The sequence below is a fragment of the Eupeodes corollae genome, chromosome 2 (genome assembly GCF_945859685.1).
Source record: "Eupeodes corollae chromosome 2, idEupCoro1.1, whole genome shotgun sequence".
Classification (NCBI taxonomy): Eukaryota; Metazoa; Arthropoda; class Insecta; order Diptera; family Syrphidae; genus Eupeodes; species Eupeodes corollae.
Genome location: NC_079148.1, coordinates 95061813 through 95074552, shown reverse-complemented (window position 1 = coordinate 95074552; position 12740 = coordinate 95061813). Strand labels below are relative to the sequence as shown.

The following is a 12740-nucleotide window of genomic DNA, read 5'->3' as shown; positions in this document are numbered from 1 at the left end:
CGGATGATATTTACTATGGTGACTGCTACCACAAAAACCAACACCGCTTATTTGGATGCGGCTTCATCATTGGAGCCAGACTTAGGCAAGAAGTCTTAAGCTATAGGTGCATCAATCAACGCACCTCATGACCATACGCATCAAGGCTAAATTCGGCAATATTAGCCTGATATGCGCGCACGCCCCCACAAAAGAGAAAGACGACAACACTAAGATGTGTCCTTCGAGCTCTTAGACAAAACATATGAGCAGTGTCCTAGCTACGATATTAAAATAGTAATGCCAAGCTAGGAAGAGAAGACATCTTTGGGGGATTAATCCGGAAGAACAGCCTGCACTACAACACTTCCGGCAGCGGATTCAGGCTCATAGATTTTGCTGCGGGGCGAAACGTCAGACTAGCCAGTAAGCGTTTTCCACACCTCAACATCCACAAAGGAACAACGTCGAACGGCTACAATCGCCAGAGATCGCCAAATCCTTTTCCGAACGAGTTACAAGTAACCTGCCTTGAAGTTCTCTGCCGCCAACACAAGGTATCGAAAACCAGTGGCAACATTGCCAAGATGCAATCAGAGAAGCCGCCTCTGATGTGCTGGGTTTCAAACAGCCACAAACAAGGAACCCCTGGTTTGATGAGGAATGTCGGAAGGCAAATGCAGCCAAACAACAGGCACGCAAAGCGGCGATGCATAAAAGGACGAGAGCTGCTCATGAGCTCTATGAGCAGAAGAGGCGAGAGGAACGCTGACTTCTCAGAAGGAAAAAGAGAGAGCATGAGAAGCATGTTGAGAGGTTTAAAAGCAGGAATGAAGTTCGAAAGTTTTATGAACAGGTGAAAGGAAATTCACAGGTACATAAACCTAGAACCGAAGGCTGCAAAGACGAAAGTGGAAACATCATAATGGATCCGCAGTCAATGCTGAGGATATGGAAGGACCACTTCTGCAGACTGTATAACGGCGACGCCGAACTGAATTCCGCTGTCAGGCAGGATGATCCATTCAACATAGACGACGAAAGCCAACAATCCCGTCCTCCCGACTTAGACGAAGTAAAGACTGCCATATCTAAGCTGAAGTCTAATAAAGCCGCTGGAGCGGATGGCTTAAATGCCGAGCTCTTTAAAGCAGCTGGAGATAAGTTGGTTAAGAGCATGCACCAACTTATCTGTAAGATATGGTCGGAAGAAAGCATCCCCAAGGAATGGAACCTCAGTATTGTTTGCCCGATCCTGAAAAAAGGAGACCTTCTAAACTGCACCAACTGTAGAGGAATCAGTCTACTTAACATCGCCTATAAAATCTTCTCTGCCGTAATATGTGAACGTCTAAAGCCCATCGTCAACAACCTGATAGGTCCTAATCAGTGTGATTTTAGACCAGGAAAGTCCACAGTTGATCAAGTATTCACATTACGGCAGATCCTTTAAAAAACCCAAGAACACCAAATCGACACTCACCATCTTTTCATCGATTTCAAGGCCGCGTATGACAGCATCTACAGGGATGAGCTGTATAGAGCCATGTCTAGTTTTGGCATCCCTGCCAAACTTGTCAATTTGTGCAGGATGACCATGTAGAATTCACGCTGCTCGTTAAAAGTTGGAAACAACTTAACAGAACCTTTCGATGTCAAAAAAGGTGATACGCTGTCATGTGATTTTTTTAACATTGTGCTTGAAAGAATAGTGCAGAGCTCACACGTCAACACTAGAGGCACTATCTTTCAAAAGTCTGATGACATTGACATAATCGGAAGAACTCAGCGTGATGTCAATGAGGCTTTTGTGAGTATTGAGGCAGAGGCGGCAAAAATGGGTTAAACAGTTAATGAGGGCAAAACAAAGTAGAGGAAGACCGCGTATCAGGTGGCGCGCACAAGTGGAAAGTGACCTCACCCAACTTGGAGCGCGAAACTGGAGACATCTAGCTAGGGACCGAGCTAGATGAAGAAGTTTGTTGGGTGAGGCCCTAGTTCACATAGGACTGTAGCACCACCTTAAGTAAGTAAGTAAGCTGCATTATTATATTTTGCCTTAGTAGGTACCTATTAATATTAATTAATTGAGATAAATGCTATATTTATCTCCAACGTCACAAGAAAAAAAGTAAATTGGTTTGAACGCAAAATATTATCATGTTAATCGTGTTCTTTATAACATTTTTAAAGAGGCTTAATTGAAAAACCTGATGCGATAAAATAAATTATAAAGTGAGATTCGAATTCAGGACAAATTAATCCTTTAAAATAAATATTGTTTTGTTTGTGGGACAGACAAGAAACTTTAAAATGTATCGGAGAAATTAATGTAGGTAAATAAGTCCAAACATTTTGATTCAAGTAAGTTCCTGTAAACCAAGAAAACCGTTAGAAAAGTGAAAGTTTAAAACTTTGCTGATAGCAACATTTAAACACATGACGATGTATTTTCTATAAGCATTTTTAGGATTCTAAAGAAAACTCTCAATTTCACTCTATAGTAATTTTTGTGGCCATGCGCAAAAAAGCGTTCATATCTGTGATTGTCTTAGACACAATGTTGAGTGCCAGGCCAGTCCTACAAAACGTAGGTACCTAGATGAAGTACATTATAAGAATTATTCAGTTGTTAGTGAAAGTTTGATAATGCGAGTCCTTTTGTTGATCGCGCGTAAAATTATTTGGTGCAACGTTAATTTCTATTTGTATGTTTAAAAGCAGTTAACTTTACGAAACTTAAGTAATTTTAAATACATTTTAAGCTCATAAAGAATTTCAAAGAAATGGTTTTCTGACTATAAGTACATAATAAGTTGTGAATGAACTTTGCCAAGTTGGTGCCATAAAACCATCCGTTTAATGTTATTTCCATTTCGCAAACCCATTACAAGGAACTATATTTCCGAATTCATGAAACAATTATACTACGTTGACAACTATATTATTCGAGTCGAGTGCTATGTTGTAATAATCGTGTCCTTTAAGTTAACTTGTTCCACAGCTTATTTGCTGCACCTGTGTCTTTTCAGTCTTGGATTGCATTCCATATATTTTATTGCATTGGACACGTAATTGCATTGATATGGCCATTTTGCACTCCTGCTGCTTTTGGAAGACGGTTCGTAAGGGAAGTTATGCGAGTGCAATTTATACTTTGGTAAGCTATGGCGTATGTATGTAGTATAGTAAGTGTCCTAATGGAAATATCAAGGGGATAAGGATAATATTAGAGACGACAGAAGGAATGTTAACTTAAATGGGATGAATGAGTTAATTTTGATGTTGCCCTGCTTTAAATTGTACTTTTGTACAAACGACTTGATTATAGTAGTTGAAGGGTTTTTGGGACTGTGACTATTTTTTGTGCATATTAGGATAAGTTTACGCGGTATACAACACCGATTTAGACTCATCCTTCCTCTATCTTTAGGACATACAAGTTAGTTTTGGTTTTGAACAAATCATGCATATATTTTGAGTATATTTATGTTCGTAGAATTGATTTCTGGTGATACACAATTAGGGTGAATTTTACACTTGAGTACATTTAAGCGTGTTCTTTTATGAGCGTTGTTTTTATTATAAATAACCGCGAATGTAGCTGGAAATTAACTGAATTGGTTATGTTTATTTTAATTAATCAAAGTGCTAAACTATTTAAGTGTTTTAAACTTAAAATGTGTGTCTGTTAGAGGATTTATAAACTTTGCATCAGGGAAATAGTTGGAAAAAGCTAAAAATATCCTTAGTGTATTTAGCATTTCTCGGGATTACGAACAGTTTCTTTCTGCAGTCTTTTTTTTAAAGGGGAGTGAATTCTCTTGACACTTTGGAATTGCAAATTTGAATTAATTATGTAAATAAAGGTTGACTTATGATCACTAGACAGACACTTTTAATTATTCTGCTTCATGTTTTAAACGTTAATATTTTATTTACTTTAGACTTTAGAAAAAAAATTAAAATACTGTGGCGTATGAGTAATTGGTAATTTGTGTTGTAAATATTATCTACAACAGATGCATTGTCTTAAATTCTTTTATTGGTTATTGGAGTTACTAAACTTGTTTGTGTTATTTATTTTCATTTTTTGTTACTAAACCTATGACTTATAATTTTGTGCATTTTAGATATATTTTGGAGGCTCGAGTTTTATGCTTTTGCAATACATTCAAGAGGAACAAGAGTATTTAACAGGAAAAATTAAAAAGCCAATTGGAGAGAGTATTCTAGAACAAGGTGATGTTTCTCCAAGTAAGTTAAAAACTTGATAAATTTAAATGCATAATAAAGAATCAAAACATAAATCCAATTTCTTTTTGTCAGCTGTTTTACGCTCTTTTGCAATTTATTACAATTTGTATTTCCATAACAATTTCATTGCTTTTTTGAATTGTAAGTCTAATATTAAACAATTAGAATTCATCTTTGGAAACAATTAATTTGCTAGTAAAAGCTTGATTATATGAAATTAATGATATGGAATCTTAGGTCATCCTGAGGCAATAAGGAGCAAAATGTTGCAAATTTTGTAAAAAGCTTTCCTTCATAGTCAAAATTTAATTTTAGCTGAAACTAAATTTTGGGGAAAATTACGAGTATTTATGTATACATATTATGAATTCAGTATGGACAAGTTCTGTTGCCAAAAAGCCTTAAAAAAAATCATTCTGCAGAAACGACAAAACTCAACATTTTCATTATGGTAAGAAACACGAACGATCAACATATTTTAATTATAATTGGAGCGTTAACTCTAATTTTTGGTCGTAATTCTCGCCCTAGAAGACAGACAATAATAATTAGTGCACAAATTTAAGTCTACATATTCCTTGTGATGTTTTTTGTGCAAGTGAGACAAAGGGATGGTCGAAGTGTCGAAAATATCGCTGACGTTCAGGTATACGTAGCAAACGGTCCCAATCAGTCAATTCCAAGGCGTTTTCAAAAATTAGACATCGCTAAAACTACATTAAATCGTGTAATCGTAAGTATCTTGGTATATAAAGTTAGTTCAAGTATTGAAGCCTACAAACTTTTAAGCAAGACAAATCGACAGACGGGATGGGAGGTTATCAGTGTGGGTCGCATCCGAGCCTCTTTTTTATTTTTTTATTCATTAGAAAATTAAAAATAAAAAACTAATACTAATTTTTACTCAAGACTTAGAACTAACTTAAACTATACCTATTCTACCTATAAACTACTTACAACTAGAACAACCAGAGCATTTTTTGTTTTTAATTTTTAATTTTTTGTTTTCGTTTTTGTTTATAAAATAATTATGTAAGCCTGCCAAACCCCCATCCCGATTGAAGCCACCAAAGGTGGTTCTCCTACTTCACCCTATCAGTTTGCTCCCGTTCGGACACAGTTCTATTGAACCGAAGGAGCTCTGCTCCGTCTTCTGCCAGACGTCCCGATTTTACAGGAGTCGCCTATTCACGGTTCTTCGTCTGACGTGGTAGATTAGCGAACTACAAATCTATCGTTTATTAGGCCGAATATGTCTAAAAAGAGGTATACCTGTGGTGGAATGAAGCCGCTCAAGCGTGCACTTTCAAAACACTTGTCGTTCGGATAGAACGCCCCGAAAATTAAATTGTTGGTCGAAGACATAGCTCTTGCAATGTGACCCGAACGAGTTTTATCACAAAATTGTCAATTCTGTTGATTCGAGCCCTATTGCAGAGGACCTCGTTGGGATAGTACTGGAAGAAAGAAGATTTGGCTGTTATGATATATGCCGCTACAGCGCCAGCGCCGTACACTCTACCGCTCGAACACCCGAAACTTCTCCATCTGGGAAGGGGCAACGCTGAACCACACAGGACAACCATAAACGATCATTGGCGGTATGAGAGCCATGTAGTAAATTACCTTCACTCTGGGGTCAAGCCGACTGCTAGGTTAGGTTAGGTTAGGTTAGGTTAGGTTATAGTGGCTGTCCAAGATGGAACGGACACACTTAGGCCAGTTTAATGGCCCATTGTGATACCACATGAATCTTGAGGCTTCCTCCTAAGCTCAATGGAACCAGTTAGAGTCTCTTACGAAACGTGAGAGGCTGATTATCCCGATATGATTTAGATCGTTTAGATCGTTAAAGAAGAATTCTCCTAGGTAATTCTTGCGTTTTCGAGCTAGAGCAGGGCATGTGCAGAGAAGATGAAGAACCGTTTCTTCCTCTTCCTCGTCCATACAGCTTCTGCAAAAGTCATTTGAAAATACGCCTAGTCTCATGGCGTGCTTTCCTATTAGACAGTGTCCGGTTATGACACCTATTATCGAGCTTATATGCGATCTGCTTAGAGAGAGCAAGCACCTTGAACGTTTTAAATCCAGTGTTGGCCAGATGTTTTTTGTGGCTTGACACGTGGTGATGTTGGTCCACCTGGTGCCTGCCCTCCTCACAGCGTCTTGCATTAGTAGCAGTTTACAAGTAGCGATTGGTATGCCAGTACTTGCCAGACGTGGTAGGATGGGTTGTACTGTACTGTTCCTGGCGAGTTCATCTGCCTTACAGTTACCTGGAATGTCTCTATGGCCCGGCACCCAGCAAAGGTGAATATTAAACTGTTGCGCCATCTCCATTAGAGATGATCGACAGTTATGGACTGTTATAGAGTTTGTAGAGACTGAGTCCAGAGATTTGATAGCGGCCTGGCTGTCGGAGAAAATACGGATATCAGATGTTGATATCACGTTTTCTTTGAGCCAAGACAAGACTTCCTTAATCGCCAAAAGTTCCGCCTTGAACACGCTACAATGATTTTGAAGGCGGAATGAGAGACTTAATTTCAGTCGTTCAGAGTACACACCACCACCAACCCCTTCTTTGGTCTTTGAGCCATCTGTGTAAAAGTGGATTGACTCATCCTCCAAGAATGTCCTATCCTCCCAAAAAGATCTGGTAGGTATAGAAATGTGGAAATTCCTGTCGAATTGTAGTTGGGGGATGGTGTAGTCTGTGTGCTTTGGAATTGATTCTAAGTACCTTAGAATTACGGAGTGGCCAATGTTGTTGTTAGTCCACTGCGACGAAGCACTGAGGCGAGTAGCAGAGCTTGCAGCTATTTGTTTACTAAATATGTCAAGAGATGTAAGGTAGAGCAAGGTGTCTAGTGCCGCAGACGGGGTCGAGCGAAGCGATCCGCTTATACATAGGCAGGCTGAACGTTGAACTTTATTCAACTTATCCCTGTTTATACCTTTCTCTAAAGCAGTCCACCATACTGCCACACCGTACGTTAAAATCGGTCTGATTAGCGATGTGTATAGCCAATTCGTGATTCTGGGTTGTAAACCCCATTTATTACCAATAGCTTTTTTGCAAGAAAAGAGAGCTACAGTAGCTTTTTTGACTCTTTCCTGTACGTTGCGTTTCCAATTTAGTTTTTTGTCTAAGACAAGACCTAGGTATTTGGCCTCGTCTGAGAATTTTAATTGGATTCCTTTAATGTAAGGAGGGTTGACAAATGGAATTTTGTATCTCCTCGAAAATAAGACCAGATCGGTTTTGTGTGGGTTAACACCCAGTCCACACCGATCAGCCCAGAGTATTAGTCTGTCCAAGGCATTTTGTAAGAGTTCTTTTAGGATATTAAGATGTTTTCCTGAAACTGCTATAGCAACGTCGTCCGCATAGGCTATCACTCTGAAACCCTCCGCATCCAGACTAGTTAGGATTTCATTCACCACTAGGTTCCAGAGGAGAGGGGATAGAACACCACCTTGCGGTGTCCCTCTACTAACGAATCGTCTGCTAGAAGAGTTGCCCAGTTTTGAATTAATTATTCTGCTAGTAAGCATTAAATGAATTAACTCCCGAAGCGAACTCTCTACATTTAGAGATGTCAGTGCAGAAGTGATTGCAGATGTGTCCACGTTGTTAAAGGCACCTTCGATGTCAAGGAAAGCAACCATAGTGAACTCTTTATGATGGAGGGAATATTCGATGGTGCGTACTAAAGTGTGTAACGCTGTTTCCACCGATTTACCCTTACAGTAGGCATGTTGAGACGAAGACAGAAGTCTTGTATCGATACGTGCCCTTAAATGGATATCGATCAATTTTTCCAGGGTCTTAAGAAGGAATGATGATAGACTTATAGGTCGTAAATCTTTAGGATTAACTTGGGAGCATTTACCTGCTTTAGGTATAAAGACAACTTTAACTTCTCTCCAAGCCGACTGCTAAAAAACAGCCGTTTCGTCAGAACGAAAGCTCCTCTGGCCCTGGTCAGAGCAGCATTTATATGTCTGTCGAAATATAAATACTGATCTAACCAGATACCGAGGTACTTCACTACACTTTTGCTCGCTAATCGCTGGCTGTGAAGATCACCAAGACCATCTTGCGCCAATTCTTACACGTATCCCTCGTGACCCTAGCCAACTTTTTCTATTGGAATTTGGGGTTGGTGACTTTAAGAACGTTAACTCTCCGATTGGCATCTGGAGAAGATGCGCCAAGATGATGAGTTTTATCGCTATTAAACTTCCACAAAAATACTGTTCAGTGCAGTTTGCATGCCGGCGGTGTTATTGGGCCTTTTTCGTCGACGATAATGATCGTCACGTTACTGTCAATGACCAGCATTATTGCTCCATAATTACCAATTGTTTTTGGCCCAGCGCCCAGTTGGCCGAGTCATCGAAAATTGGGTCCAACCGCTACCTGCATTGTCCAAATGAACAAAGTCCAGTTCTATTTATTAATGTTTCGGTTTTTTAGAAAACTCTTAGTTTTACTTACGAGTCTTTGTATTGCATTTGTTTACTTAATAAATAAATGCAATTTCGGTTATAAAATAAAATTTTGTTTTTACTTTAAATCACGTTTTGATGTTATACAATACATACCTAACTTTAATCTAGTTTTTATTAATAAAAAATAAATTTCTTTGCCAGCAAGTGTGATATTCAACATAGTCTTCCTTGTATGTTCTTTATGCTTGGTATGTTCTTCAATATTGGTGATCTTGGGAATTTGGAAAGTACGCCTGAGAAAACTCTATACTTTTGTTAACATAATGTTCAAAAATTAATGTTTTAAATATATCTCTATACTCGATGCTTTTAGGACAGGCCCCAGCTACTTTTACCTTGGACATTTTTCATGTTTGCTGATATATTCATTGAATTCTTCCATTTGGTGTACTTGGTTAAGCTTAAAAGGCTTATGTTTGTCCCTCTGGTCAGTGTGGTGTTAACTCTTGATTTCTTCATATTGTGTCTAAATGTAAATTAAAGTAATTTCTTCTATATTTAATTTTTTATCATTTAACTATATTTTTTTCAGGTTTATTGTTTACTTTGCGTAATATCGCAATACCAGGAATTCAAAAGTGGAAGGTTAAATGTAAGGTGAAAAAATAAATATTTAAATTTGTGATTTCAACTATTCAATTTCAGTCTGACGTGATTTGCTGCATTAGACCAAGTGAAATCGGTTCTGTAAGCAATAGCAGCCGCAATGTAATTCAGCAGTTTCAATTAGCAGTCAGTCCATATCCTTACCAACAAACGAACTTCTCTGTTATTCCAGAGGAATCCGAATCAAATCCAAGTCTTCGTGAAGGAGGATTTTAAGTTGATTAATTGTTAATTTTACTGTTTATGTTATAAGTATTCCCCTATAAGATAAATTAACAAAACCTAAAACACCCACCGTACGTAGTTTATGTAAAATTTTAGGTGGACATTAGTTTTGAAATTACTTAGTTGTATAAATAATTTAATTTGTAGATTCTAGTTTTAGAAAAATTAAACATTTATTTTAAAAATTTGATTCGTCTTTGTAGGAAACAAAAGCCGCTCCCTAACATCTTGGTTGGTTGTCTGCCGAATTCTACCGAACGAATACTGATCTCTTTTTTTTCCAAGTCCTAAATTTTCGGTACACTTTCAGCAAATTGGTTTTTGTAGATTAAAATTCGTAGTCTCAGTTACCATTTTCTCCCAAAGAACTATATTCAAAAATATAATTCATAAAACAAACGAGGCCTATACCGCTTATAAAAATCAAGGGAGAAGTTTTAAGAAAAACTCTCAGCAAAATAATAGAAGACAGAAGACTATTTCCAAAACATCAATTTGGATTTAGGAATAAACATTCTACGATAAGCCAAGTAGATCGAAATATGAATGTGGTGCAAAAGGCACTGAAAGAAAAACAAGATTTCTGCCTTATTCTTAGATATTGCTCAAGACTTTGACAAAGGACCTTTCCAGGCAAGAAGTGTTTTAGAACAAACCTTGTATCTTTAATATACAAGGGATATTCCATTGAACATTAACGCTATTATGGCCAACTTTACCAACAATACTGTAATATCCGTGCCACATAGATCTGGCTACACAAAAGCTGTGAATTGAAGTCCAATAAGTAAGTGTTTAGACCAAAAAAATAATGTATGAAACTTAATGGAAGAAAACTGACGCATATAAATTTTACAAATAAAAACATAAATAATGTTCTTATTTTTAATACGGTCAAATACCTTGGAATGACTTTGCCAAAAATACATTATTTAACTCTGAAATCTTCTTTTATGTTATATTTGAATTTTCAATAATGTAATCGTTTTCATTAAACGCAACTTTTTAAGTATTTCATAAATCTAGTGGCTACGTAGTGAAGGGATTCTGATCTAACTACAAAAGTGGTAGAAAATTTCCCCGAAATAGTGTAAAAAATTCGGCTACAAAGTTAGTGGAGAATGATTTTGACGTTTCACAATCAGCTGCTCGGTAAAAACACACGAATTCAAAATAAAATAAATAGTTCAGTATTTAAATACAAATATAAATCATTCAAATTGTGTCTTAAATTTAATTTTATGTAATTTAAAAACACGAAAGATAAGTTAAAGTTTTCAAATCAAAAATGTTTCTTTTTTTATATATTTGCATTTTTCAACAATGTGACAGTTCCAGATTGACTAGACTTGTTGTGTAGTTTTGAATTCACAAAGCTATTTGGACTTTGACTACGTAGCCACTAGCTTTGTGAATGCGCCCGTTTTCTTTTTCACCTGTCAGTTTTTCATTTAATGATTAACTCTACCGTCAAATGCTAAGACATAAATTTTCGAATTATTTTTTATTTTAATAATTAGCAAACAGTAAAAAGATTTTTTATACCTTTAATATGCCAAAGACACAGTGTGAGCATTAGAAAAAGAGGGAAGGGTTAGATAGGAGCTGTCGGTGCACATTGGTTTTAAATTTCTGAACATTGCAATGACAGGGAAAGATAGAGCGTGGCATTCTACATTCGCGTAGTACGGCTAAAAAAAAGAATCTCTGTACTTCATAGTACGGCCGAAGTTGGGCTAAAGGGTAAACTGATGGGCATTCATAGAAGCGCGGGTATTATGGTTAAATTGTTTTAGGGGAGGAATGCAACTGGCTATTTTACCAGACCATAGTCCGTTAAAATAACGGTAAAAAAGGGTGAGGAAAGAAACCTTGCGTCGATATTCGAGTCTTAAACGAGTTGATGATGTTAATGTCACCAATCATTTTAAAAGCTCTTTTCTGAATACTGTCCAAGAGGCTTAAATAAATTTCTTGCAAGAGGGTCGGAGACAAAACGGAGCCCTGGGGCACACCACAGTTTATTTTATGAGTTTCAGACTTGAATCCGTCTAAAACAACTTGTATTGAATGGTTCGGAAGAAAATTTCAAATCCAACGAAGAAGAGATTCGTCGATACAGAAAGCACGCATTTTCGATAAGAGAACAAGATGCCAGACTTTATCAAATGCCTTTGAAATATCAAGTGCAATAATCTTACTTTCTCCAAAATGATGTTAGGATTTGTTCCACTGTTCGGTGAGATGAACTATGAGAACACCATTGGACCTATTGCTACGAAAGCCGTATTGCCGGTCATTAAGAAGCTTCAGTTCCTAAAGATATTTCTTAAGCTGATAAATAATCAGCGTTTCCATGACCTTAGAAAGAAGGGACGTCGGTAATTTGTGGGAGAAGAAGATTCGCCTTTTTTTGGGATTGGCTGAACAAATGCAGTTTTCCAACTACTCGGAACGAGCCCAGAGGAATAGGATAGATGGAAAAGCTTACGCAGTGGTTTTGCTAGCGTGGAAGAACACCTCTTCAGAATAATAGCGGGGATACCATCTGGGCCAGCGGATTTATGAATGTTGAGATCTTTAAGAACTCTCGCCACAGTTCGAGTACGAAAAAAGATTGGTCCCATAGAATCATTGACGCGTTCAAGAACTGGGGGAGTCATGACACTATCTGGTAAGGTGGAATTTTCGCGAACTGCCTTGCAAATAAGATGGCTTTATTAATAGAGCTAACTAAAGGAGTGTCATTGACAACAAGCGTAGGAACCGAGGAAGAGGAAGAATTCCTCATGTTTTTTTACAAATGACCAAAAATTCTTACTGCTTTTGAAACATTGCAGTATTTTTCGCCGTAATTTTTGGTCATGTAAAAATTTGGTCCTTCGAATATATTCGTTGCAGGCCTTCCTGGCTTCCTTAAACATTTTCCGGTTTTCCTCAGATCGGTTGGCTTTAAAACACTGGAAGCTCACCTTTTTCTCCTTGATAACCTCTTTGCAGCTCGAATCGAACCATAATTTAACCTTGGGTTAAATAGTCCATTCGCTATAAGGGCTAGACGAGGAATACATTTAAAGTTTCGAAAACAATGAGGCGGAACCGCACTTCATTTTGAAGACAGTGTTTTTGTTAATATAAAAAGGTCTTAATGAAAT

General features: G+C 37.5%; 1 protein-coding gene across 2 annotated transcripts; it reads left to right on the top strand.

Moving 5' to 3' along the window:
* The first annotated feature begins 2626 nt into the window (after nucleotides 1–2626).
* On the top strand, nucleotides 2627–9698 carry LOC129946577 (uncharacterized). 2 transcript variants are annotated; one of them, XM_056056818.1, is made up of 7 exons: nucleotides 2627–2946; nucleotides 3012–3139; nucleotides 4113–4236; nucleotides 8896–8981; nucleotides 9068–9226; nucleotides 9287–9346; nucleotides 9400–9698. In XM_056056818.1, the coding sequence occupies exons 2-7, from the start codon at nucleotides 3065–3067 to the stop codon at nucleotides 9574–9576; spliced, it is 681 nt and encodes a 226-aa protein (XP_055912793.1). In that variant the 5' UTR covers nucleotides 2627–2946; nucleotides 3012–3064; the 3' UTR covers nucleotides 9577–9698. The 2 variants fall into 2 exon arrangements, with proteins under 2 accessions (XP_055912793.1, XP_055912792.1); XM_056056817.1 differs by having other exon boundaries at nucleotides 2627–3139.
* The last annotated feature ends 3042 nt before the right edge of the window (nucleotides 9699–12740 follow it).

Excerpts from the sequence above, each read along its gene's own strand:
- LOC129946577 (XM_056056818.1), top strand. The coding sequence starts at position 3,065 with ATGGCCATTTTGCACTCCTGCTGCTTTTGGAAGACGGTTCGTAAGGGA. Across the intron at positions 9,227-9,286 it reads TCTTCATATTGTGTCTAAAT|GTTTATTGTTTACTTTGCGT; the intron begins GTAAATTAAAGT and ends TATTTTTTTCAG. Across the intron at positions 9,347-9,399 it reads TCAAAAGTGGAAGGTTAAAT|TCTGACGTGATTTGCTGCAT; the intron begins GTAAGGTGAAAA and ends ATTCAATTTCAG.